This window comes from Mesoplodon densirostris, chromosome 9 (genome assembly GCF_025265405.1).
Source record: "Mesoplodon densirostris isolate mMesDen1 chromosome 9, mMesDen1 primary haplotype, whole genome shotgun sequence".
Lineage (NCBI taxonomy): Eukaryota > Metazoa > Chordata > Mammalia > Artiodactyla > Ziphiidae > Mesoplodon > Mesoplodon densirostris.
Genome location: NC_082669.1, coordinates 90,381,711 through 90,409,134, shown reverse-complemented (window position 1 = coordinate 90,409,134; position 27,424 = coordinate 90,381,711). Strand labels below are relative to the sequence as shown.

General features: G+C 50.2%; 1 protein-coding gene across 10 annotated transcripts; it reads right to left on the bottom strand.

The window, feature by feature from the left end:
* Positions 1–1,012: 1,012 nt before the first annotated feature.
* Positions 1,013–27,424, bottom strand: CCDC136 (coiled-coil domain containing 136). Of its 10 annotated transcripts, none has more exons than XM_060108961.1 (18): positions 27,354–27,424; positions 26,474–26,581; positions 24,692–24,967; positions 24,534–24,608; positions 18,604–18,927; positions 16,266–16,377; positions 15,516–15,684; positions 15,126–15,266; positions 14,647–14,805; positions 14,191–14,361; positions 13,596–13,781; positions 11,758–11,952; positions 11,070–11,297; positions 9,069–9,578; positions 8,476–8,697; positions 7,117–7,398; positions 6,163–6,453; positions 1,013–1,354 (listed from the first exon to the last, which is right to left on the bottom strand). In XM_060108961.1, the coding sequence occupies exons 1-18, from the start codon at positions 27,409–27,411 to the stop codon at positions 1,244–1,246; spliced, it is 3,618 nt and encodes a 1,205-aa protein (XP_059964944.1). In that variant the 5' UTR covers positions 27,412–27,424; the 3' UTR covers positions 1,013–1,243. The 10 variants fall into 10 exon arrangements, with proteins under 10 accessions (XP_059964944.1, XP_059964946.1, XP_059964947.1 ...); XM_060108963.1 differs by having other exon boundaries at positions 7,138–7,398; XM_060108964.1 differs by having other exon boundaries at positions 15,537–15,684.

Below are 27,424 nucleotides of genomic sequence, written 5' to 3'. Positions count from 1 at the left end.
ATAAATTATCCTCATCATTCTGCTTATTCCCACTTAGATCCATTCTCAATCCTCTGCCTGGCTGGCTCTGAACTCCAGGAGGCTGACCCTGAAAGACTATCACCTGGGCATCTCTGCTCTCTGGCTCCCAGGTGGGATCAGCCAATGAGACACGCCAACAGGGAACTGGAGGGTGGGAAGAGAGGGTCGGGGGAGCACATAAACTTCCCACTTCCTCAGGGCTCTGATAAGGGCCACACCCCCCTATGGCCACCATGTGTGTCTGGGGCCCCGTGCCAGGCCTCCAGCTCTTGCTTCCTCCCTTTTCCCCTTCAGGCCTGCGACGGTTGCCAGTTCCCCCCGTTGCTGGTGCCTGGGGACTTCACTATTCCTCGTTGGTTCTCCTGCCTTCTGTACATAATCTGTTCATTAACAACCCTTAGGTTAAAGCCTTTTTTTTTTGGCTGCACTGTGCAGCTTGTGGGACCTCAGCTCCCCAACCAGGGATTGAACCCGGGCCATGGCAGTGAAAGCCCGGAATGCCAACCACCTGGCTACCAGGGAACTCCCTTCAGTTTACTGCTGGGACCCTGAGTGATCATTAAGTCATCTCCGAGAGCAAATCCCTCGAGAAGTCCTAAGAACGAAGCCACGAAGGCCTACACGCAGATCTTCTCAGGGCACCCTTCTCACAGTAGACAGACGTGGGCACGAGACCCAAGGGCAGGTCATTTGGCCCCCCATCACACAAGTACCCAGATCATTCCATTTCTCTGTGCTTAGATAAGTTCCTTGAGATTAGGGTTAGTAGGTACAGACCAATCCAGCTGTGATTCGGCTGGCAGCACAAGAAGCCAGCATCATTTCTTTCTTTCTTTTCTTTTTTTTCCTCAGCCTCATTTCTGAGGTCATTTGTAGGGTGAGAAATCGTACGTAGGAGCCAGAGCCTTAATTGAGCACCTGGTTAAAGGGGAACTGCTCTGTTCTGGTTGTGCTGTGAGGTAGTTAACAAATAAAAAGCCACAAAGTCTCATGTGATTCCGTTGATGTTTAATTACAAGGAACCCAGGTTCTTACACGAGGCAGGAGATGGGAGCCGGCAGTTCCCCACAAGCAGCCTTTCCGGCCTGAGTGGCTGAGGCTAAGGAGATGGGGACACATGGAGCACACGGGCGGGGTGGGGACTCTGGCACAGTGTGTCCTGCCCAAAGCTGAGGGTAGTGGCCACTGCGGATCTGCCCCCTCGGCTGGCCCAGGCCTGCCATCACTCCATGAGGCAGAACTCTGTCTCCTGCGGTCGCATGTTGGGCAACACATACAGAGCCACAGCTGCAAGAGCCAAGAACACCATAGGCTTCCACATCCCAAACATGTTCTGTGGGGACCAAAGACAAATGGTGAGTGCCCCGCCTTCTGAACTCCTCCCTAAGCTAGAGATCCCCTGCCTACTGGTGCTGGAGAGATACCTCAGGAACATCCTAATGGTCCAGTCTCTCTTATCTCCTGGGTAACCGCCGCAGACAATGTGGGCTTAGTCCTGGCACCATTAGGTATCTGGAACAACACTGCGTGGATGACCTGAGCTGGCTGCCTGTATTCATGCCCCGTGGGGTGAGAAGAACCAGCTCCTGCGTGTAGGAGCAAGCTCAGAAGCAGATTTCAGAGAATCCAAATGGTTGCAGCAAAGGATCAGATGCCACGGCAAGAAAAAGAGGGTAAATTTGGGCCCTTGGGAAATGCAGCAGCATCATTAAATGCTTGACGGAGGAAAAGTGAACTCAAGAGGATGATGAGACTAGGGGGGAAGCGAAGAAAGTGCACCAGAGTATGGCAAACATGAGGTTCTCAGGCAGCCCAGACCGTTTGTGGAGAATGAGGTCCTTGAAGGAGACTGAAGGAAGTTGGTCACTGGCCCCGGGAGGCAAACACCAGGGTCATTAAAACACCTCCTTGGAGAAAACAGGAGAAGAAAAGAGCAGGCTGATGGCAGCCTGCTGTACAACCATTTGTACGTGTCTGATAAGCTGGATGAGGGCCTGGAGAGGAACACCCTAGAGGCTCACCCTCACCTGTAACTTGGGTGAAGAGAAGAAGGTGGCTGGTCACCCCTGAGGATGAGGTGAAGTTGGCTGCAAAAGTGAGTACTTTGAAACCACAGGGTCAAGATTAAAAATAAACACAAAGCTTCATAGGTGAGAACAGTGGACAGTGGACTAGATCTAATAGAGTTGAATGGAACATTCTGCCTTGGATCCAAAAAATCAACTGCAGGCAGAGAATGGGGAGAGAACGCTTAGCCTACGCAGTGTGCAAAGGGCTTTTGTAAACAATACATGAAATAAGTTAGCAATGTGATATTAGTTATCAGAGAGCTAACGTGATCTAAGGCTGCACGAAGAGGCTGCTGTATGGTGTCTTCCTACTTACTTGGGAGCAACCAATGAAGAGAGACGAAAAGGGGAAACAGGACTGGAATTTTATCTGATGCTAGTATTAAGTCCTTAGAATCTGATTCACAATTTACTGGCTGTATTACATAACCCCTCTATGCCTTAGTTTTATCACACGTAAAATGATAGCTACCTCAATGGGTTATTGTGAGAATTAAATGAGTGAATACTTGTCAGATGATTAAACAGTGCCTGGCATATAGTATGCATTACGTAAGAGTCTGCTCTTTTTATTATTTATGCGGTGTTCTATCATTTATAAAGTACCTTCATATAAATGAACTCATCTGTTCCTCACATGAGGAAGCCAGAGGATTTATCATCCTTTCCTTACATTTGAAGAAACTGATGTTCAGGTTATGCATTTTGCCCACTGGGACTAAGCTCTAAGAAACAGAGACAGACTCACCCAAGTTGTCTGCCCGCTTTGTCAGCCACACTTTCTACTCTACTCTGCTGCCTGAGTTTCTGGATGGGAGCTGCATGCTGGGCCGTAGCCAGGCTCTGGGTATAAGAGGCTCCTCCAAGAGGATGCTTACCCAGGAGTTCCTTCCTCTCACTCTGGTCAGGCCTGGCTGGGTTTGAGTTGGTGAAAGGTTATGGCTGAATGCTTTGGGTCTCATCCCATACGGACCCAGAAATCTGGGAGTGTACAGGGAGCAACAGGTACAGGGAGAGACCCCTCTCACCAAAGGAGTTAAAGACTGACCGTGGTGAGTAACTGGAATGTCTAAAAGAAGAAAGGAGAAGGGCTGAAGAGAGAAAAAAAAGAAAAAAGTGAGGAGGAAAAAAGGCAGGACAGAAAAGGAAATAGTGATAAATGCTACCCACAAAGGCTCCAGCGGTCACTCTGAACCTATGCAGTGAGCCAACTCCATTTACAGGGATGTTAGAAGAGAGGGCGGGGGAGTGGGAGTGGCAGGGGGAGCGTGGGAAAGGAGCCAAAACAGGCCAAGAGAGAATAGTTTATGGGTCTGGAAGGGCTCTACCTTGGGCCATAAGACTACATTCTGCCTCCTGAATTTGGTGCCCTGTTGACAGATCAGATTACATGGACTGGTGCCCAGAATATATCAGTTTGGTTCCCTGAAAACACTGCATTTCTGGTTAGTGGAAACTTCTCACCAATACCACATTCTCTCCAGAGAGCCTAGCTTGGGAAGCCAATTACAATAGAATCTGACCCCCAAAAGGGATGTGGCATTCTTGTTCTGATTTTTTGGAGACTAGAATCCCCAAACGAGAGAACTTCTTAGTAGCAAGTATATAATATGGTAAGAGTTTGATGCCAAGGCTCAAGGACGAATCGAGGTTGTCCTCATACAAATGACCTTTGGGGATCACAACTCTCCAGACCTCCTCTCTCACCCAAGTGGGGAGGCAGTGATTCCTTATCTTGCCATCCTGGGTAGTGACCGTAGTGAGAGCTTGGCTCTGGGGCTAAACAAAGACAAAGAGCAGCCGGGCCAGCCTTGCAGTCAGACATCAGCTCATCAGAAGTAGTCGAGGGAGCTTTGAAAGTAGCCACAGTGCTGGGATCCTTCAAATTTTTCCCAGCCAGAGTACAGAAAGTCAAACTATGTCGATGGCGAGCATTCCAATTCCGTACAAGTTAGGGAGACGTTCTCCGAGATGTTATGGGCTTTGCAGTAGCCCAAGGAAAAGCCAGGGCTAAAACTCAGACCTGACTATCACCTGTTGTAAAATGGCAAAAGCAAAAAGCAAGCGGCTCAGAGAAAAGGGAAAGAGGAGAGGCCAGGGCAACCTGCACCCTCCCTCTATCCCTCAGAAGGAGGGGACGCAATACCAGTACCTGCGTTAGGACGACGTCTCAGCCCACCAGCACCAGAGCAAAGCCGATATGACCACCAGGCCTACGAGAGGCAAGGAGAAGATGGGGGGATCGGGGGCAGGGGATGGCTGCAACATATCAAATGAGAAAGAGGCACGAGGAGAGACCAGAGATGAGAGATGGTATAAAAAGACATAAACACATGAATCCAACAGATAATGAAGATGAGAAAACAAAGGGAAAAGAGAAAGAGATCAAGAGGTTAAACAACAGGTAAGCGAGAGCAGCGGTATTTCTTCTCCGCTACTCGGGCCTGGTTCTCCCCGTCGGTCGCCTACAGGAGATGCAAAACCGCACGGGTTAAGCAGCGGCGTGGGTCCAATTCGGGGCCACATTTTTGGCTTGTCATATCCCTCTTATATCTTGTCAAGCAAGGGTTATCTGCACCTAGACCTTTCTTGTAGGTCAGTAACTGGAAAAGTGAAGCTCCAGAGAGTAAAGCTGGGCTTTCCAGATGAGCAGGATGTCTACTTTGCCTGGGTCACTCTAGGAAGGGTAGCCTCCTGCCAGGCCACCTGTCCCTTTGTTAGCCGCATGTTCTGGCTGTTTTCCACCAAGTCTCAGTGTTCTGGGACATCCCCTAGGAGTCTGATGCTGTCGTTGTGAGACAAAACGCACTAAAACAAGCTAACAACGGAGAAGGGCTAGTTCTTAACTGCAACCATCTTCCAGAGAGAAAATGAATTTGCGGGCGGTAACACATATGCCAGCAGAGCTGCCTGTAAAAGATGCAGGACCCACTGAGGCAAAGGGACACCTCCATATGCAGACACAAGGAATGTACTTGATTGTGATGTAGAAAAATCCAGTTTCGTGTTTAGAAAGCTGGCACATGAGGCAAGGAAATCTATGAGGCTCTGAACCAGCATGTGGCAGGGTATGAAGAATTCAAAGAAATAGAACACTGGGGAAGGGGCTATGGTTACTCCTACTTTTCACATCCTAAACAATGGTCCTCTGCCATGAGGTTGACAGAGAACTGTAACTGGGTCCTTAGCCAGTGCTGCAGACTGAACTGACTGAACTGCTGAAAATTCCAGATAACCTTTGAGCTGACTGGGACATCCCACCACAAGAGACTTATTTTCTTCCCCTGTGTTTAAAAGGACAGAAAGAACCTGTACTGCAAACTGAGGACTTATTCAGGTACTACTCAAACCCTTCAGAAATCAGAGCCCCCAGTTACCTTCAACCAGGGCAGAGATTCAGCTAGTATGTTCCTGTATAGATGTACCAGTTGTTAAAATACAGAAATATTTTTGTACAGTTGGTACATTACCCAGGATACTCCCACCCGACCTCTCCAGATCTGGTAACTAAGGGGTCAGGGCTCTGGCTGGTCTCCCAAGACTGGCCAACGGCCCTGCTGTAGAGACGGAAACACTCTATCACTTCCCATCGGCCCTGGTCCCCGCTCTCATGCCCTGTAATATTACACAGACCCCGGCAGGCGACAGTAGCCTCTCCACACCCCTCACGGCAACAGAGGTCAGCCCTAATAGGGCACCTCGGGAAAGCAGGACTGGGTGACTTGCCCAGGCTGACAGAAATGCGTGGTGCGGTGCTAGGGGAGGGTGAAGAACCCTCCAGAAGTGAGTAACGAGGGGTATTACCACATAAATGAAAGGAGGCAGGACTCCGACCAGCACGCCCCGGTTCCCAGAGAAGGTGCTCTCTGTTAAGACAGTTCCACAGCCTTTCCCGCAGAGACTGCTCTCTCCAATCCCACCTCCACCTCCACTTTCCCCAGTGCGATGCCTCAGAGCTTGCTGGCCTCTACTCCTGTAGAAGTCCATCCAAGGGCTGGGTCACACCTGAATGCTGGGCACCTGCACCCAAGAGCCCATTTCCCACGTGATCCTGCCTTTGGGCGGTGGTTACCTTTTTGCTCTCAGAGGGCTTGAGGGGGTTGCTTCCCTCTGAAGCTTCATCCTCCTCCTCCTCTTGGTCGTCTTCTTCTTCCTTACCCTCCTGGCTGTGGAACTCTTCATATCTCTCCTCCTGGTCTTCTTTGAATTTAACCTCTCTAGGACCTGATGGCTCAGAAACTAGTTCATCCCAGGACTCCTTTGTTTCATCAATTGCCTCCTTCGTTTCCTCTTCTATTTCCTCTTTCGTTTGACCTTCCAAGGCCATGTGGCTGGCCTTGTAGTACAGCACCACCTCCAGACTCTGTGGGGCGGAGGCAGTGCAGGATGGGGGATGCTGTTACCTGGGAAGATGCCCACCCTCATGACGATGCTTAACTACCTCAAGAACACGCTGCTTCCCACAGCGCACAGACAGCACTGTGTCCTGGGACTGAACTGATGTCCCGCGCACAGTGTGGAGGGTAGCCACACCCGGACTCTCTGGACCCGTACCACATCTATCTGGCCAGTAGCCACTTCCAACCGTTCCCAGAGCTAAAGATTCTGCACCTCAACTGCTGCTTCCTACCCCTGCCTGGTGACCCCCCATTTTATCCAGTCCTCTTCCACCTATATGTACACAACTGCTTTGAGTAAATCCCTCTTTCCATCCATTTGGTCCTTCTCTTGGGCACGTGACCCAAGAAGAAGAACAGGGGCCCCAGAAAATTGTACTGGTCTAACTGAGACAGTCACCCAGCCTAGGGGCTCCAGGTCTGAGTGGTCTGTATTCCACTCTCCCCTTGACCTCACAGGAAAAGGGAGTACCAACCTGCTATTAAGATAGAGCTACTCTAGACACATTAGAGATCCCAGAAGCTCCTCTACAAATACCTCATCTGGTCGGAATGGTGGTGAAGGTGATTTTCCTTCCTAGGATCCCCTTTAACTTTCTGCTTATCTGGCTACCAAGGTTACTACTCACCCTTCTGGTCTCAAAGCTGACCTCAGAACTCTCCAGGCTTGGCTTGGCCACCTTTTTACTTTTAACCCCATTGGCATTCTTGTGCGTGTTCTTATTGCCATTCGTTCCCTTGGTTTCTTTGGTAACAGAGGACCTCTTCCCTTTGAGCTGGTGAAACTCTTCCTGGCAGCGCTGCAGCTGCCCCTCCAACTGCTCCTGCACGGCCAGGAGCTGCCCCTGCTCATCCACGCTAGCCTGGTACTGTAGCTGCAGCTCCCGCAGCTTGGCCTGCAGTTCTTTGATCTGTTGGTAGTGGAGGCCCAGTTATCCACAGCTGGGCCTACATGCTCAGCCTGGCCCCTGCTTCAGAAATCTCCCTGCTAAAGCCCAGGGGGATGTAGGTAATACAGAAAACATTAAACTGTTGAAAAGGAGCCTCTAAAGCAGTTTTAGAGGTTCTCCCTAACTTGAAGTACTTGATGATTTACATCTAACATGATCAAAAAAGGATGACTAAAATTATGTTTTTACTGTGAACTGTCAGGGGAATGACAAAAGGGCTAACCCCTTCTGAACCGTGGGGCTTTATTACGTAGTTATTTTTGAAGGGAACTCCTACTTTGCCCAAGCTATTTCTCTAATAGGTACAATCATTACTATAGGAACAGTGTTGTATACTCCTGAGACTGGACCTGGGCTCCTGCACCTCACTCTGGAAACAGAGGCAAGTGCCAACCCTGCTCCCTACTCCCTGGTTTTGTCTTTCCTGGCCTCTGGCAGCACATCATGGCCTCCTTGGGTAGGTACCAATACTAAGCAACCTAGGCCCACGTGTTTCTTGCTCTCTGAGCCTCTCCCATGCGTACAGCGACCCCCACTGGACAGAGGACTTCTCTTCATCAGAGACAATGCCCTCCGTCCCATTCCTAGTGGATGCGGAACACTCTGCTTGGCATTATGAGAGATCCAAAAGAAGGCACAGCCCTGGCCTTGAGGTGCTTACAATCTAGTTGAAGAGAAAAGGTGGAACACACACGAACTAAAGAAAATTGGAGGTAAAAAAGATACAACTCTACAGAAGTGCTCTAGGACAAGAGAGAACAGAAGCGGCAAAGGGGAAAAAAAAAAACCATTCAAGGAGTCTTGATGATCAGTAAATCCCAGCACAGTGGGCGCCTGACAAATGTCCATCAGTGGCACGACAGACTGCCCAGCCTCTTGGGGCTCAGCCCCTGCTCTGTCCCTCTGACCAGGAGGAGGGCAACTGTACAGAGCTGGCAATGAGCTCCCGTCTCTCTCCTCAGCCTCTCCGAAAGGGCTCCGACCTCCTCTGGCTCTAGGGACTCCTACCTGAAACCCTGCCTCCCTGAAAGCAGTTACCTCGTGCTCCTCATTTTGGGAGGCAACGGTCTTCTCGAGGCATTCCACGCACTCCTTGAATTCCTTCTCGCAGGCATCCAGCTCTGCCTTCAGCCCTTTCTGCTGGTCTAGCAGGTTTCTCATCTGCTGCTGCAGCAGGTCGTGCTCTTCCTGGCTGAGCTGGTACATGGCCTGCACTCCCTGCAGCTTGATCAACACCTTGGCAACCGTGTCCTCAAAGCGCTGTGGACGGCAGGGGAGTGATGACGGCACCCCGAGAAGCCCCTGCCCTCCGCCCGCTCTCTTCGCTAGGCCCTTTCTTGGGTACAAAACAGTGGTCACAAGGATCTGAAGCTGCCCAGGGGGAATCCTGTATTTCTTCCCATAAAGAGCACCATGACTGTGTTGATGCAAAGTCCTGAATCTCAGACTTCCATCCAGATGGAGCATCTCCGTATGAGGCGGGCAGAGTACCTCATTTATTTCCTGTGAGTTTCCCTGCTCAGCTCTGAGCCCACTGCCCACTTCACCTCTTGTGCCCTTCCCCGTGACTTCTCTCTTAATAAGACAAGCACCTTCTTCCCCTATCTGACCTGACATCTGGTGACTTTTACCTCCATATCTTCAGGCTCGGCAAGTTCGTCGTCCGTGCTGCTGCTGACATAACTCTTGTGACAGGTGTCAGAGCTAATGCTGGTGCCGTCACTCCTCTTATAGGCAATGCGGCTGCTGCTGCTGCTGCTGCTGCGGTAGCTCCTCCCATAGGACTCCCTGGTACCGGTGCTACTGTCAGAGCTCTTGAGGAGGCTCTCTTCGCTGGCCTGGCTGCTGTTGTAACTCCCGTGATAGCTCTCGTTGTCATCAATGTTACAACCTCTGCGACAGTTCTCGTTGCTGGTGGCCGTGCTCCCGTAACTCTTCTTGTAGGACTCAAGGCTCATTTTCACAGACGGGGACTGGACGTGGAGCACGTGCATTTCTTCCAGGCAGAGCTGCAAGTCGGTCTGCAGCCTCTTCCGCTCCTCTAGAAGCCGCTCCTGCTCCTGCTGCAGCAGCTCCTGCTCAGTCTCACTGGCCTCGTACAGCTCCTGCAGAGCCTGCATCTGGGCGATGATCATCTTGGACTGCCAGGAGTGGGCGGGGAAACAGCATCGTTACTCTAGACACTGCGCTCCTTCTAGCTGCACCCCTCCTGGTGCGGATGTCTGAGAGCACAGGTCAGAGCACTGCACACCTACCCTCCCGTCTCACCACAGCCTAGATCTTTGACTTTGCCTACAGGTAACTGGCATGTGTCAATTTCTTGCTCACTGGAGAAAATCTCCCTGGGACAGATAGTCGACGATTTCTGGCCTCCCATTTCTGCTGGTTTCCATATGCTCTGGTAACTTCCTCTCTCCCTGGAGCAGCACTGAGTGGATCTCAAGGTCACTCGGGCTCCCTCCCCTCCCCTCTTCTCAGTCAGGTGTATCCATTATCCTGACATCTGGGGCTCAGTCCCCTCCGCCACCCCCAATTCTAAAATCAGCCCTGGCCTTGAATGTGAGCATATGAAGAACTTCTTCCTCAGAAGATGCAGACTTGGAATCAAGGTCTCACTACAAGTCCCTGTCGTAGTGAGGGACTCCTCCTGCCTCAATTCTGAATCTGGCCCCTGGCATGTTTCCCAGGCCCTCGGGGCCTGGCTTCTCGGGAGCTGATGCCCAGGATGAGATCTGATTGGTTAAGGGAATATTTTATACCTGGTTCCTGGTGTCTGCTATCCAGGCTGAAATCTGACACCCCTGGAATCTGACCAAATCTCAGTTTGGACTTCCGCTATTCCCTACATATATCTGCCTGTCTAGGCTAATATCTGAACAAATAGATTGAAACTGAATACATTTCAATTTCAATAAATTGAAACTGTCTACCTGCTCTTCCTTGTCCCCACTGAGGCCTCAGACCAAATGCATCTCCCAACCCTGAACAGACTTGTCTAGAAATCTCCTTCAGTGTGACCCCAGAGGCATGACCACTTGCTGGTGCTTGAGACCCATGGATTCTCTAGCCCAACGACTCTGACCTGGCTGTTATTGCCACAAAGTTCCAATGAAGACAGTGAGGTCAGTACCAAGAACCCCATATGCTGGGAATTCTTCCCTTGGAAATAAACGGCCTCAGATGTGCCTCATGTAGAACGCCAAAAGGTTACAGATTTTGGTCACTGGAAAGCTTACTTCTCGATTACCAATGAGTTCATGAGGAAAGGATGGCATGTTTAGAGTCAGTCCTAAGGAATCCAAACAAACACTAAGTTGATCTACTTCCAAATACATCTGGAAAATGAGATGTTGAAGAGATTGAGTCAAATTATCAGGAGATCACAAACTTCCAGGTCATCTGGTTTCTAAGTGTTCACAGTGCTTCAACTGGGCATCCATCTGAGGGAGCAGCTAAGGCCGTACCTAAAGCCACATCTTAATGGGCCCCCGAGTGGCTGAGAGGGAGGAGCTTTAGCTTCATCCTTGCGCCTGGCAAAACAGGGCTTCAGAACTCTGACCCCTCTGTGGAGCCCCGTTTCCCTACCATGCTGTTGCCCTCAGAACTATCTCCCTGCCTCTTGCTATAGTTACCTTGTTATAACCACATTTTGAGGACTTAGGCCATTTGGGATCCTTCGGATTCTCCAACACTTCCTGGAAATCAGACTCCTTGAAACGTTGCAGCGCTCCGTGCAGTTCTAATTGTTCCTTTAATACACTTTCTTGATTCTGTATCAGTTTTTTCTGCTCCTCCTGCATGCCTTGGTAGAGCATCTGTAGTTCACACAGGTCTTGTAACTTTGTAAGGAGCTCCTGACTCTGTGAAGCAGAGTGGAAGGGGGCTAGAACTGTGGTGGTTACACAGCAAGACCTCTGCCTCCTTCCTGCTCGGGACTCTTCCCTTAGGGGGGCCGGCTCTGCACAGCCCATCTGGGACAGGAGGGGAGTCTCTCTTTGGAGACCTGCTAGTTGAGTAGTAATGACCTCATATGTTTGGAGGCATCTTGCAGTTTGCAAAGTGCTTTCAAGTACATTTTCTCCAGACGGACTGAATATCTAAATATAAAATGCTGGACAGATTCCAGAGTATAGGATGTATTTTAAGATTTAGAGCCCTAATCAGCTATATTGAACAGTTCTGTTTGAGGAGGTTGGTGAGAAAGGAAGGAGTGGTTGGTTAAGAAGAGAAAAAGTTCCATCCCCACCCTTCTACTTCTCCCAAGTACAGTCACATCTGGGCAGCTCCTCACAGCTAGCAGCCGCCCCTGGCTGTGATTACCTTGTGGAAGAGACCAGATCTGGGGAGCGGGAACGTGAGCCTGTGCAGCTCTTCGTGCAGCTGGCCCTGCGCCTCCTGTATCCTCCTCTGCCTCTCCAGGAGCTCGCGCTGCTCCATCTGCAGCTGCGCCATCTCCTGCTGGCTGGCCTTGTACCTCTCCTGCAATTCTGTCAGTCTGAAGAGCAGTGCGTCACACTGTGGACGGGGCAGGGCGCGCAGGGGTGCTTACTCTGGGAGGCAGGCTCCCTGGCGTTTCTCTGCCCCGTGCGGTCAGCAGAGCACCCCGTGTGCTCTTACCGCTTGTGATTCACCAGGGTCTCCCACCCTGTAGTCACCTTAGACTCATCACCCCAAGCCACATTGCGCCCATACAGGCCTAGATGCTGAATGGGCACCCCAGCAGGCTTCTCAGGACTGAAGTTTGGCTGTGCTCTAAATTTTGCCTACTAGTTCTTTCTGAGGGCGGTTTTCGCGGGAGGTTATCAGCGCCCCTCCCTTCTCATTTCCCCACCTCCATTTCCTCTGGTAGATACCATTTTCTCACCCTGCAGGGAATTCTAGTTCCTGTTACTCTCCAGTTGTTTCTATAACTAATTATGCTCCTATGCTCCAATAAGGACTTACTTTCACCCTAATTTTCCCCATTTTTGTTTTCATAATCAGCTTTAAGAATCTTTAGAGAAGTATGAGCTATTGCTGAATTTGGGTTGAGAGGACTAAATCATCCCATGATGCCAAAAACCCAAATCTTCTAATATCAAACTAATCTCAGTGTCCTTTTAGGATGAGAGAAGAGGCTGGCTCTGTAGGCCAGCATGCTTCTCCCTTCCCACAGTTTCTTCCACTAGGAGAGAAAGTGATGAGCAAGTTATGGACCCCCTGGACCTCTAAATGGAGTGGGAGTGGCGGGGGGTGGGGAGGGAAAGTGAGCCTGGGTGTAGAAAGGCAGGTGGACTATTGGGGCAGCCCATATAACGTCCCCAGTTCTGTGTCTTCTGAAGGCCTTTCCCTGGGGACATAGCCTACTGTTGGCTGTGGCAGGAGCTACTGAGTATTCTGGCAGAAGGCGACTAGCTCCACCATCTTTTGGAATCTTGTACCTTTTTTGCATCATGCTTCAACATTTTTCCATTTCCTGTCAGTGGTCAGGAGCTGAAAGTACTCAACAAGGCTAACTAATAATGACTTGCATTTTACACACTATGGAAAAAAGGCTAAGTGAAGAAGGAAGGCCTTATTTATCACTACCAGGATTTTTTACTAAAGGAAAGAGAGATAACAGTGGTATTCTGTTCAATCTAAAGAGGGTAAAATTCAAGTTTAGAATTTAACTACTCTGAAGTCACAGAATAAATCCTGAAAAAGCCTAGGTCCTTCTAGTACCCAAGTAGCACTCTGGGCACAGACCATGCCTTTTGACAAGAGCACCTACAATCTGCCTCAGAAAACTGGACCTTCTCTTTCTAGTTCTAACAATCATAGTTGTGTATATGGGCCTATGTATATGTTCTTTTCCACGAATGACAAGATATCACTACAGTTCTAACAACAGGGTATAAATGTCTACACACATGAAATCATGTGTGAAATCTTCAGGTGTTCAGACTGGATCCAGAGGTATTGATTCTACTAAGCTGTGGCTTGGGCTCAAAGTCAAGGTCAAGGCAAAGTTTTAAAGTTAACAGCATGGGGCTCTGCCTCTGTTTTCTGCCTTTCCGCATTCATCTGTGATTGGACAGGAAGTCCACCGAGCCTCCTGGTTGGATGACTTCATCTTTTGCCTCTGTACCTCCTCTCTCCAAGGCTCAGGAGACCTCACCTCTCTTAATTACAATTACCTTATCAGCACACATTCCCTTGTCCTCTGGGGTGGCCTGGGTGGTCTTGAGCTGCTGCAGCTCCTGCTGGCAGAGCCAGAAGTCCTGCTTGAGCTGATCATACACGTGCTTTTGCTGCTCCAGCGCATCCTTGCTGGTCTGGTACAGCCACTTCATCTCCTGCAGCTGGGCGTGCATCTCTGCATTCTGGGGCAGGGGAGGCAGACCCCGCCGTCATCCCAGAAGCCCCCGTGGCTGCACTCTCTCCTCTCAGGCAGGGACTAAAGGGTCCTGTCCTTTCCAGTTCCAATTTCATCCCAGCAGGGACTACCTGAGATGGACCAATCCCTAACAGGCTCTATACAGAGACCTGGGACTTCCTCTTTTGGAAGGTGGGGAAGGGAAACGGCTTCCTTTTTACAGCCCTTTCTGATTTAAAATCGAAGGAGGCTGAGCGCATCGTGACCCTTGAGATCACGTTTCCATGAAGCACTTTTTTATCTCCCTCATCGACAGCTCCTCCACAGAACTCCACCACCCCACTCCTCCTGTGGGCTTGTCCTCTCATGGGAGGCTCTGCCGTGCTACGTTCTCCCTCATCTGAAGCTTCTTTTACCTTCTCTCTGCTCTCTTGGAAGGAGGCCACGATGCCCGTGAGGTGCTGCACCTCTGCCTTGTGGCAGCGCAGGCTGTCCTGCAGCTGCTGCTGCACGGCCAGCAGCTTGTCCTTCTCACACGTGATGTTCTGGTACTGCAGCTGCAGCTTCTGTAGCTGGCACTGTAACTCCTGCGGTGGAGGGGGCCTTGGGCAGTACCTCGGGGATCCTCAACCCACTCACGCTTCTGCTTGAGTCACTCTCAGACACACAGAGTCTGAGAATCCACTTCCCCCTGCCCTGCACTTACGGGTGTCCTCTGTCCTCTCACCTAACAGAGGACTCGAGGGCGGCTGGAGTTCTGTACCTGTGGTGTGCACAGGGGGCAGCTGGAGCTATTTCAACACTCAACTCTTATCCCCCTCCCCCCAAAACTCTGGCACCTAAGCAGCCCCTCACCTCGGGGTCGTGGTTACCTTCTCACTCTGGCTTTCTACGACTGTGGGTTTCATAACTTTGAGCTGCCGGAGCTCAGCCTGAAGTTGTAGCTGCACCTTCAAGAGCTCACTCTGCTCATCCTGGCTAGCATCATACTTTTGCTGCAGGGCACAGAGTCTGGTCCTCAGCTCCTCGCTCTGCGGTGGGGAGGATGTGGGAAGAACGGTTACTCTCATGCATCAGCTGACCCCTCTCCAGACCGGAGTGGTTCTTTTCCAGACGCAGACATCTTGAGGCACTCCCACAGGCCTATGGTTTAGTTTCTTCTCTGCGGCAGACGCTCGATAGCGACTACCATTTCTAGAATGCGACGCTGTGTGACTTCTCCAATTGCTCTCTGGTTGCAGGGCAAGAGTCAGCAGAGCACAGCCTTCCTCTGCGTTCATCCTCCCCTGAAATGGCGACTCCACGTAGGCCCTTCTGCCCTCCCCGATGCCCTTCCCCCGTCAGTGTTTACCTGGGTGACACTGTGGGAAGTCTGAAACCGAAGCACCTCATTCTGTGCACACTTGAGCTCCCTCTGCAGCCGCCTCTGCTCCTCCTCGCTGGTCCGGCGATGATGCTGTAGCTCTTGCAGCTCACAGCTCAATTTCTCACACTGTGTGGGAAGCGGAACAGGAAGGCGGATTTACGACAGGTACCACAGGCTCTCTGGGAACAGGCTTGGGCAGAGTATGTCATTCCTTTTACCGGAATATTCAGGAAAAGGCAAGCAAGGGAGACCCTGGAGTCCTATCTCTTGCCACAGCACCTGCTTCCTTTGTCAGCCTCGTGTCTAAGGAGATGCTGCTGCCACGGGCCAGGAGAAGGTGGGAGCGAGGCCGTAAAGGGGCCTGCCTTTCCCTACCTTGTCCTGCATGTCATGCACCTGCTCCTCAGCTCCCAGCAGCTGCTGTCGCAACAAGTGCATTTCAGGATCCGGCTCCAGGAAATCCTCTTCTGAAGTCTGAGTCTCTGCTGACTTCGTACTCCGTAGTGCTTGGGACTCCAGCCACCTTTCTGTTGCTCTTTGTGTCCTGTAATCCAGAACCCCAGAGTCACGTTTGGGAGAGAGCTCTGCCCAGCACCACCTGCCAAGTGTGCTTGGTCCTGATGCCTTCATTTTAGGCAAAAGGAGCCTTCTATAGTGATTCACCTCTCAAACACACCTAGGAGATTATAGAAAAAGTCCCCAGCACCTCAATCTGCAAAGGCATGTCTGGCTCTGGGAGACCCTAAGAGTACGAGTCCAGTCGGGCTCCAGGCTGGGCCTGGAGACACGCTAGCTCCAATCTGGAGGTAATATACCATTAGACTGAATCAAGCCTGGGAGGACAACAAAGGAATTGCTTCTTATCTGCTCTAGGGCAGAGCAAACCAGACCTAATGCCTAGAATGGAAGAAAACTAAATTTTAGAACTCACTCAATTCTAGTCCTGAGACATCTGGGTTGGACCCCAAGACCTACTTCTTGGCAGTATCCATATCCTTTGGATACCATGGAAAGGACCGGCTCACCAGGACCGGAGGGAGGCTCATTAGCCTGGCATCTGCCTTCATCAGTTCTACTCAGGGGAAAGCCCAGTCCTAAAGAGCCCCGCCAGCCTCCAGGCTGTACCTCTCACTCTCCAGATCCGCAAGCTGTCCTGTGAGGCTGCTGTTGCTCTCCTGAAGGGCCTGGTACCCCTCGTTCAGGGAGTGGTAGCGGTCCCGCAGTTGCTGCAACTCTTCTGCAGAGGACAGGCGGAGAGGTGAGATCCCAGGGAGGAAGCACTGATGACCAGCCCCCAATTTTCCTGCCTAGAAATCTGGCTGCAGAAAGCTGAAGAGTTTCTTTTTCTAAAGACAGATGAGATACCACATGCAGAGGCTTAGAAGACAGGGCCCGGAAAGTTCCACGCTGCAGTGAGTCTTTGTCCTCTTTCAGTGAGCTGCCCTTCTTTTCAGCTTCCCAGAAGATTGCCCTGTGTGCCCATCTTCAAAACCCCAACCAAGGGGTTGGGTAGGGGTGGCAGGGGGTAGAAAACCAACCAAGACAGCCTTGAGATTTTGGGGAGCTTGCGAGGGTTTAAGTAAGTTTTTGGTTTACTGTGTTGAAAGCTTCCATTCAACTGTTTACAGTTAATCTCCTCTTACACTTTTAGTACAAAAAGCTGAGAGTGTTAACTGCCAGATGTCATACTGCCAGTGCCAGGCTTTCAGAGACAACCCAGGCATCCTTTTACTTCCTTTATGACCACACCAAATCCATCGGCCTGCACATGGCCAAGAATTCTTTCTAATGATCTTTTATCTCTGACATAAAAGCCCTCCCCAACCAAACCTACAAATCATCCACAGGCATCAGCAGAGATCTGGTTGAAATGTCCCAGCACATGTCCCTAAGTTCCAGATACCAATACTTTTTAGCGCTGTGATAATATCAACACCCATATCTGTTTTGTTTCTTCATGATTAAGAATTATTTCTCTCAGAATACTAATTTTGTTGATATTTAGAGAATACTAACTTGCTCGAATTAGAACACAAGGCCTATCTTACCTGCTTTGAGATTCAACACCCTGAAATTCACTTCTAATGTTCCCTCTTTAGTCCAATCAAAAGTCCTCGGCATACTCCAGATTATCATAGAAGGAAGGAAGGAAACTAATCTTTAATGAAAACCAACCACGTGCTAAGCATTAGACTTGATGAGTCCAGCCTCTGATTCAGTTGTGTGTGAGCGCCTTCAATACACTAGGCATTTCATTTAATCCCCAAAATAGTCCTATAAGGTTTTCTTTTTTTCTTTCTTTTTAAATAAACTTTTAGTTTTAGAAGAGTTTTAGATTTACAGAAAAGTTGCAAAGATAGTGCATAATTCCCCAGGAATGTTCTCACCTAGTTTCCCCAATTGTTAACATCTTCCCATGGGTACGTTTGTCATGACTAAGGAATGAACACTGGTACTTTACTGTTAACTAAACTCTATACTTCATTCAGATGTTTCTACATTTTCGCTAAGGTTCTTTTCCTGTTCCAGAATCCCATCCAGCTATAAAGTTTTATTAATCAATTTTTATAGCTATGTAAACTGAGGTCCAGGGAGATAATAACCAGGTTATTTATCCTGCTAATTAGCAGAGCTGAGATTCTGAACTTGGGTCTGTTTAACTCCAGCCCAAGCGTTCCCACTGTGCTGGCCTCCCTCTCCTAGTACACCAGTCCAAAAGCGCTTCTGAGAAGCCTGCTACAGCTGGGAAAACTTGCAGTTCTTTGATTCCTCGTTGATTGCCTCTGCTTGACCTGGCCTAGTACAGGGCCTCGCATTATACCCAGATCATAAATCTAGCCGCAGAATAAAGGCAAACACTCTGATGTCATGAAGCCTAGCAGCTAGCTGGGAGACTGAGCAGAGCTCTAAGCTTTTGAGGACTCACATATTACTGGAAATAACCTCTGTTCCTCTCCAGCTGTCTTGTGCTCTGGTTTGCTGCCCCCTAAAGCTTCTACTTGGGGAGGACTAAAGAAGGCTAAAAATTAGCATTGTGGGCATTCTGGGACTTGGGAGCAGGACTGGGAACCCCTCACCCCAACCCACACAGAAAGTGACCCAAGCAAAGCACCATGATGCCAGAGCAGTGGGAAGCTTTCCAAGGTGACAGGCCCCTATACGCCCACCCCAGAAATGGAAACTTTCCCAGGAAGGGCTTTAGCACAGGCAAATCAACAAATGCCCAATGGCTCTCTGAGGAAGAATTCTCAGGGTACAGCTCCATGGTGCTATTTCTTACACCATTATGGACTGGTTATATGACATCAAGTTTTTCTCTCTTACAGTCTTGAATCCAACATGGAAGCTTTTTCTAGAGGCTCCCAATTCATGATCTAAGCCCACCTTCCACCATCTTCTTGAATATTACTTCCCTCTGCTTGATTTGACTGACAGACCAGGAGGAGGGCTGGCTTTCTCATACCTTGCATCTCAGAGAAATCTGAGAGACTTAAACTATTGGATGGGTCAGAGTTCTTCATTTCTATTTCTGCACGGAGGGAGGTGATCTCCATCTCATACTCTCCTCGGACGCGCTCCATGTCCTCGAGTTCATTCTGCATACGGCAGAGATCCTCCTGCAGGGAGGCTATGTCACTCTCATGTTCAGTCGCGGAGTCCTCCGCTGCCTGCCGCAGATTCTGGATCTCAGCCTGGGCCAAATGCAACTCCTGCTCTACCTCCTGAAGTTCACATTCTTTTTCATGCTCTAACAGGGAAATCTCCTCCCGTAGAGACCGCAGCTCACCTGCAAAGCCCAAAGACGATCTTGAGATGATCAAGAGGACAAGTGAACTGATCTACCATATTCTAGAAGCACAAAGTTAAAGGCAGACTTATTTCTTAGCTGGAAACTCCTGACAACCCGCTCTCTACCCCATCAGAGAAGTATAGCTTCACCTGATATGGAATAAAGGGAATACCTAAGAAGAGAACAGAGTGAATCTACGTAGCAAGGTGCAGTAGAAAAGTAGATCTTGAGGTCGGGCATCAAAAACAAATTAGGCTACTCCAAACAAAAAGTATTAAGTGCTTCTATGAAATCGCCTGACAGTTAAAGACCAAACCTAATTTACAGCATTTTACTGATGCCCTGAGTCTTTCCAAAAAGCCCCTTACTAAAAAAATTTACACAGGCTATTCTCATCTATTCAGTCTGGGAGCTTAGAAATCACAGAGCCTCAGATCTCCCATGAACTGCCTGTGTAAGTACTGGTCCCAAAACAATGTGTATTTAGAGCTCACAGCTGAAATTCAAATATAGGTTCATCTCATGAGAACCAAACATGAGAAATAACCTAGATGCCAATCAATAACGGATAGCTTAAATTGAAGAAGGTAAAACAGAATATTGGCAGCCATTTAAAGGAAAAGTGGCAGATCTATAGAGAAGACATGAGAAAGTTTCCATAATATACTAACTAGGAAGAAAAATGAGCTGTAAAATACATGGTATTATCTTATTTTTGCAAAAAATATTCACATGTATAATATATAACACAAATATACAAAGACATAGAAAAAGTTCTGGAAAGATATATGTCCTAAACCATATAGCATAGCTGCTTCCGAGGAATGAGACAGCAAGTGAGCGGGGCTTTTACTTTCCACATCATATATATCAGTGCTGTCTGACATTTCACAACAAGCCTATATTTTATAATAGGTTTTAATTTACAAAAGAAACGTGTCAGAGCTCTCAGTATCCGTGGAGCATCTCAAGGTTTCTGGACAGAGGTACCCATCCAGGATCAGGAGAACCTAAAAGTGGAGCGAGAGTAAAAGGCACTGCCACCAACAGAGAATTCAAAATTTGGGAGTCAGGATTCAGGAATTAGTGAGGATTGGATTGGGAGGGTCAGGACCTTCCCACAAACTCTTTGCAAGGCACACTGTCCCCATCCCTTGCCCCCAACTCCTGTTCATTCTACAGATTTCAACTTTCCCTAGCCTCTCCCCCAAGCTCCTCAAAAAATTAAGCAAAGCCCTCCATTAAATGCTCTCATAGCCCCTTGTACTTTTTACAGTGTGTGTGTGTACATAAAACGTTGGTCTCCACTTGTAAGCTTCATGAAGACAGGAAACATGTCTGTTTTTCTCACCATTACAGGTTCAGGATCTGCCAGAGAACCTAGCATAATGCACTCAATAAATTTATTTGTTGTATTCATGCATAAATGAGGCAGGGATACATTTAGTCCACACACTTTTACTGAGGACCACGGGTACAGAATTACATGTTCGGGGTGGGAGGGAGACTCAAGAGGGAAGAGATATGGGGATATATGTGTATGTATAGCTGATTCACTTCGTTATACAGCAGAAAGTAACACACCACTGTAAAGCAATTATACTCCAATAAACATGTTAAAAAAAAAGAATTACATGTTTGGGTATTTTTTAAAAAACTAGAACAGAACATGGAGGTTTGAGAAGAAAAACTTGGACACACTGCAGACATAAACGCTGAGCGGACCAGGTGTCTCAGAGGCAAGGGTGCGGGGTGGGAGTGGCACGGGGGGTAGGTCTTCTGTCAACCTCACACGGGCGGCTCCGGCCACATCTTTGCCAGTCTCTCCTTCTCTACAACCATCCAACCATCCTAGCTGTCCCCTCTCTTCAGTCTATTCGACAAGTATTAACTGATCACCCCTGTGCCAAGTCCAAACATCTCCACTTAGATTCTCTGACTTCCTTCCTGTTTGAAGGAAACAAAGTCCTTGCTCTTTCCACTACTGAACGGACACACAAGTCAACCGGCCATTAGGATAAAGGCCTGGGTGGGTTTTCTGTTGGAGGGCTGACCAACGTCTACTTCCCCACTTTGTCCTCAATGTTCGGGTTCAAAACTCCCTTAGGTTCTCCTCTGGGGTCTAACCCTAAAAAATGACATTCTCAGATGCACTGGGGAACGGAGAAAGGTCGCGCTCAGCCTCAGAAAGCTCTTAACTAGAAACACAGAGGGGCGCAGGGGTGGGGCTTGCAGGCAGGCCCCAGGGAGGGGCTTATCGGGAAGATGGGCGGGGCGGGCCCGGCTGGGAGGTGGAAGGGCCTGACCAGGGTTCCGAAGAGCTGGCGCCGGTTGGCAGTGAAGCTGGGGCCGTCGGGGCGAGGCCGAAGACCCGGGGAGGGGGACACAGTGAAGTCAGTTCTCACTCACTGGTTATGGTCTCCATCTCGCCAGAATCCACCCCCTACCCCGCAAGCTGTCTCTCGGGGGGCCTCCCGCCGCCAACCGGTCCCAGCCCCCAAGGGGCTGTGGCGGCCAGAACGGCCTCTCAACACCAGCTACCTCTGAGGCCGCGCGCGCCCCCTCTTGGCGGAAACGGGCAACGCGCGTGCGCAAGGACTTGGTTTCCTCCAGCGAGGTGGGGTTTGGGCGCCTTCACCAGACCCGCAGCCCCAGCCCCACCCCCACCCCACCCCCGCGCTCAGATGAGATCCAGTGCTCTACTGGATCCTTTCCTCCATCAGACCAACATGATCTACTGTGACCCATCCCCCCAAAACCCAAGCACCAAAAGCCCTCCCTTGACTTCATTTCCCTTATTTCTCTGCTTCTCTTCAAGACATGACTACGGGAACTATGGGTACTCACCTTCTCCATTTCACCTCCCCTTTCCTCTTCGATCCCGATACAATCAGGCTTCTATCTTCACTGAAATGTCTCAGAGCCCTCCATCTTGCCAAATCCAATGGCCATCTTACTTGACTTAGCAACTTCTGACACCGCTGATCATTGTCTCCTTGAAGCACTTTCTGCTCTTGGCTTCCAGGTCATCGGATGCCTCAGTAGTTCCTCTTACCTCAGTCTCTTGTTCATTTCTCCTCCTCTATTGGACTTTTAAATTCTAGAGTATCCCTGGGACTAGACCCTTTTCTCTCCTCTTTCTATATCTCTCCATGTGATTTCATGGTGATCTCGCTTGGATTCAAATGTCATCTATATGCTAATGACTCCCAGATTTATATCTCCAGTCCTGATTTCTTCCCTGGTTCTAGATTCATATATCCAGCTGCTTCCTTAATATATTTACTTAGATGTCAATAGCCATTCCAAACTCAACATGTAGAAAACGTGTCTTAAATGGTTCCCCTAGCCCCAAAATTTGTTCCTTGTCAAGTTGTCCTCATTCCAATAAATGACACCACCATCTATTCAGTTTCTCAAGGCAAAGTCATCTTTCATGTCTATCTTATCCCCCAATCCAATTCAGCAGGTCCTGAGAACTCCAACTTCAAATTATATTCTCAATCATCTCCATTTCTACTGCTCTAATCCCTCTAATCCAACCAACCATCATCCCTTGACTGGACTATTGCAGTTATTTGCTGACCAGATTCACTGTTTTGACTCCTTTCTCTTCATCCAATTTCCACACAGTAGCTGAAGTGCTCTTTTAAAAATGTAAAGTGGGGACTGCCCTGGTGGCACAGTGGTTAAGAATCTGCCTGCCAATGCAGGGGACACAGGTCCGAGCCCTGGTCCAGGAAGATCCCACATGCTGGGGAGCAACTAAGCCCGTGCGCCACAACTACTGAGCTTGTGCTCCAGAGCCTGCGAGCCACAACTACTGAAGCCTGTGTGCCACAACTACTGAAGCCCACGCACCTAGAGCCCGTGCTCCGCAACAAGAGAAGCCACCGCAATGAGAAGCCCACACACCGCAACGAAGAGTAGCCCCTGCTCGCCACCAGCCCGCACGCAGCAATGAAGACCCAACGCGGCCAAAATAAATAAATAAATAAATTTATTTTTAAAATAAATAAATAAAAATGTAAAGTGGATCATATCCCTCCAGCCCTGGCTAATGCCCTCCCATGTTTTTCCACTATACTTAGAATAAAAGTCAAACCTCTCAGCTGACCTATAAGGCTCTCTGTAATCTGAACTCTGCCTGCTTCTCAGAACTCTCTCTTACCCAAGTCCTCCACGTGCACTTTGCTCCAGCCACAATGGCCTTTGTTCTGTCCCTCAAACACATGAAACTCATTCTTGCCTCTGACCTTTTGCAGTTGCTGGTTCATCTGCCTGGTGTGCACGTCCCTCAGATCTTCCTCATTATTCAGGTCTTAACTCAAATGTCCTCTTCTCAGAGGACTTTTATAACTACCGTATCAAAAATAAACTTCCATCTTACCCCGTCTCTCCATATCATATTGTTATATTTTCTTCATAGCATTTATTGCCACCTGAACTGGTGGTGTTTGTCTATTTTCTGCCTCTCCCCATTAGAATGTACTCTTCATTAGGGGAGGGATCTGGTCTATCTCGTTCATAGCTGTTCCTCCAAGTATACAGGCACTCAATAAATGGTTGACAAAACATTTAAATTAGCCCTATTTCACAGTTAAGGAACTGAGTCTCAGAGAGATGAAAGTGACTTGCCCAAGATCACAAAGCTTGTTATGTGGCAGAGCTGGGCTCAAGAATCTAGGTGACCTGAGACCAATGCTCACGCTCTTTTCCCTGAGCAACGTAGCTCCTGCAGTTTCTCTTTCCCCTCCCCTCCCACCTCAGCCTGTTTACTGTCTACTTTTCCTGCATCTACCTTTGCTTACATCTTCCTTCCCTTCTCTTTCCCTCCTCCTCTCCCACCTTGGCTTGCTCCTCTCCAGGCCTGCTTGCTGGCCTTCCTCTTTTTTCCATTTATACTTCTCTTTTGGCTTGATCTCAGTTCTCCCTGGAGAGTCCCTGCAGTTTTCTAGGACAGCTCCCAGGAACCTTCCAAAAGCCCACAGATATAACAAAACCTGCCTCTTTATTTGGCGGCGCATGTGGGACGACTGCCTTGCTGCTTCCCAGACAAAGGCACGTGGGTGTTAGAAGAAAAGGCTTTTGGGGCCACCAGCTCGGTCCTAGGGAGCAAAAGAAGCGTTCTCATCTGCCTCCCTTAAAAGATGCAGAGAGTCCCCTCCAGGCACTTCTCATTGGCTCACTGCTCTTCCCATGATGCCCTTGGAGGGACAGGCAAAAGCAATCTGGTTTGGAATTCAACCTTGACTACCTACCTGTGGCACTGACCAGGAGAACAAAGAAAAAGGGAGGCAGGTGTGAGGGGGAGTGACTGAGGAGAGAAAAAGGAGAGAGCCTCGGAACGGGGGTGAAATGGGATGGCAAGAAAGGGAAGGAGGGGGAACAGAAGAGCCAGTTAGAGGTGGAGAAAGAAAGGAAATTAGGTAAAGAGGAGGATGGAGAGGCAAGGAGAACAGGGCAAGAATAGTAGAAGAAAATGAGGAGAAAGTACCGAATTCGGTTCCGATGGTCTGCTATGTCTGCTATGCCTCAGCCACACCCTCAAGAAAAAAGTACTTGGATGACCACCTGCCTCCAGTCCGAGCGCTAGGATTTACCTTGGAGCTGCTGAATCTGCTTGGTGAACACCTCTGCCTGCTGGGCGCTGGCCAGCCGCTCATCCTCCAGGAGCCCTGCAGTGACGGGGAAGCTGGCATCAGGCCTGGGATCCAGTGCCTTTGGGCCCAGGCCCTCCGGCCCCATCACAGGCACTCACCCTGCAGCTCCAGCGAGTCGTCCTCATGCTGCCCTGCCAGTTCCCGGGTCTCCTCCAGCTCTGCCACCAGCTGCAGCACCTGAGCCCTCAGCTCCTCCAGCTCCGTCTCCGTGAGGCTCAGGCCCCGGTGCTTGCCAACCGACAGGGAGCCCACGTTGCCACCTTTCTGCACTTGATCATCCTCTTCTTCCACCTCGTCTTCCTCTTCTTCCTCCTCCTCCTCTTCCTCCTCGTAGAGAGCTGGGAGTAACACTTCCCCTAGGAGAGACCCACCCGCTGCCACCAGCGAGTAAGAGCCAACTTCCTTTCCACAGTCCTTAGAGGGTCCTCCAACTCACTGTCCCAGGGCAGAGATGGTATAATAGTGCCACCTGGTGTCCCCCAAGGAGCCCCTGGGCAGGACGTGCATGCATGAGGAGCCCTCAGGAGTGAGAGTCAAGTTTGGAGGTAGCCCATCCCCCTCCCGGGCCTTTTCTGGACCAATGTTGCCCCTGGTGGCCTCCAAGTACTGCCTCGGGCAGACTGGGCAGCCAGGTGCTGGCTCAGCCATGTGAAGCTGGCACAAGGATACCTGATTCTTCCATCCTCGTCTCTGGGTAGCAGGACAAGTAGTCAAGAAAGATTCAGACACTGGGTGTATCTTTAAGCCAAACAGGGCAAGAATTATAGTTTGGGGGTTTGTACAAAGTTTACAAATGATCCGGGTGGCTTGTGAGAAATTAGCCTTTCCATAATAAGAAAGGGTTGCCTGTCAGTCGGTAGAGAAAGAGAACATCTGAATGAAATGACTCTATATGTTTTATTGGACAAACACTAGGCCCCTTTCAAATATACTCTATTTAATAGTCTTTTTGGAATTTTCTACCAGGTCCACTTTTCTTTTCCCTGATGAGTGTCAGGAGATCTCCCTGCTGACCACAAGGCAGTTTTAAGGGGGAAGTCATAGGTTGTACTTGGGTGTAAAAGATAGCCTGACATTTCAACGCATTAAGAAACTGGGGTGTGCTAGTCCTCAGCCTCTGGCTGGCGAGCACGCCCTCCTTTGCTGCAATGCGGTTCCTCTAAATAGAAAATCTTACCTGGATGGTAATAGTTTGCTTTGTTTTAAAATTTGGAATCTCTGATCTTTGTCCAATAACCACAGCCTAAGGTTCACCTGGGACCCCTTGCATCATCTGCCCCCCTTGGGGGAGCAGGATTGTCCACATTGAGTGTGCATAGGGACCCTTCACAGGAAGTCCTGGAAACAGGACCAGCATCCTTCCAGGCTCCTGGTGTTGGTGGAGATACATGTGTGTTGGGAGGTTGGCCTTCTCACCGGCCCCGCTCCCAGGCTCCCTCTTTCAGGCGGTAAGATAGCCTAGAGAACCAAAGCCGCAAGGCTTCCATTTGAAGTTAGTGGTGGTGGCACCAGAAAGACAATTCACATGCTCACTTCCCTGCTTTTCAAAATAAGAGACAGCTTGGGATCTGGGTCTGGAGGCAGTGAGAACAAACCCCCTACTGACAGGCTGCTTCAAAGCTCTGTCCAACAAGGCCTCTTTCTCTGTCCGGCAGCTCCCCCGGGACACACAACCTGGTTAGCTGGTGATTAGGACTCCAAAGGGATGTACCCTGAACTTCCCTCAAGGCCTGAGCCCTGAGGAGGGGTGGAGGGGGCTCAGCTGAACTGCGGGGAAGGGCTGTGTCCTGGCTCAGAGTTTTGGGGGTCAGAGGGAGGAAGGAGAAGTGAAGGGAAATTGGGTGAGGGGGATGGAAAGAACGCTTTTTGGGAAAACTCACCCTCCATAGCTTGCATCCCCCGCCGTTCCAGGGGCCCCCAGCGTTGGCCTTTCTTCCTCTCACAACCCTCTGACACCTCGTAGGAGCCTGAAGTGGTCACTGTGGGTCCTGTGAGAAGGGAGAGAGGAGGGCCTGTGGGATGGTAGGGGAGGCTGGGGCGCAGAAGGGACACACCTTCTAGCCCTTTGGAGCCCTGGGTTTTTCATCCCGGTGGAAGTACTTGGCTCACTCTGCCAAGAGCTGCGATTCTCCTCCCCAGGCCGCCCCTCAAGCTGGGCCTACGGGGACAGCGCCCTGCACTGCCCAACCTCGCCCGCATCCCCGTTCCAGGCTCCTGTCCCCTGCACAGGCAGAAAGGGTGTGTGTCTCTTTAGCCCAGAGGGGACAGGGGGGAGATGGGCAGGGATGGCAGAGGGCGCGACCCAGTACAGAAGAGGCTGAAAGGGTGAGGTGGAAGGGGAAGGGGTTGAGGGCGGGCAGGGGTCGTGTGGGAAGGGGCTCTGCACCGGAGCCGCTCCCCTGCCCTACATTCTCTCCCTGGACTTCGTCCACCCCACCCCTGCCCCGCGCTCAGAATGGTTGGGGGTCCGAGCGGGTGCAGGGTCTGGAGCCCCCAGGGCTGGAAGCACCGTTGGTCTGGAGAGACGAGACTGACAGGGCTCAGGGGAGGGACTGCCAGGGAGGATGCGGCCGGTGTGGGGAAGACCCAGCCCGGAAAGATGGAGACCGGGCCTGGGTGGGAGGCGGGATGGAGGGAGGAAGACTTAGGACGTAAAGGTGGGGAGCAGCGGAGTGGGGAGAGGACGTGGGGGTCTGGAGGGAGGAGAGATGGGGAAGAGGAAGGAGCGGCGATGGAGTGGTGAGGGAGGGGCGCTCTGACCTGGGCCCGGGCAGCTCCAGCCCGCGGCGCCCGCGCCGGCCCCGGCGCCCGCCTCCATGGCCGCTCGCGCC

What these genes read in the sequence shown, in the direction of transcription:
- CCDC136 (XM_060108961.1), bottom strand. Translation starts at nt 27,411, where the DNA reads ATGGAGGCGGGCGCCGGGGCCGGCGCGGGCGCCGCGGGCTGGAGCTGC. An exon ending in CCCAAAATGAGGAGCACGAG is followed by an intron (nt 7,399 to 8,475) that starts GTAACTGCTTTC and finishes CACTACCAACAG; the next exon opens with ATCAAAGAACTGCAGGCCAA. An exon ending in AGCCCTCTGAGAGCAAAAAG is followed by an intron (nt 1,355 to 6,162) that starts GTAACCACCGCC and finishes TGGTCCCCACAG; the next exon opens with AACATGTTTGGGATGTGGAA.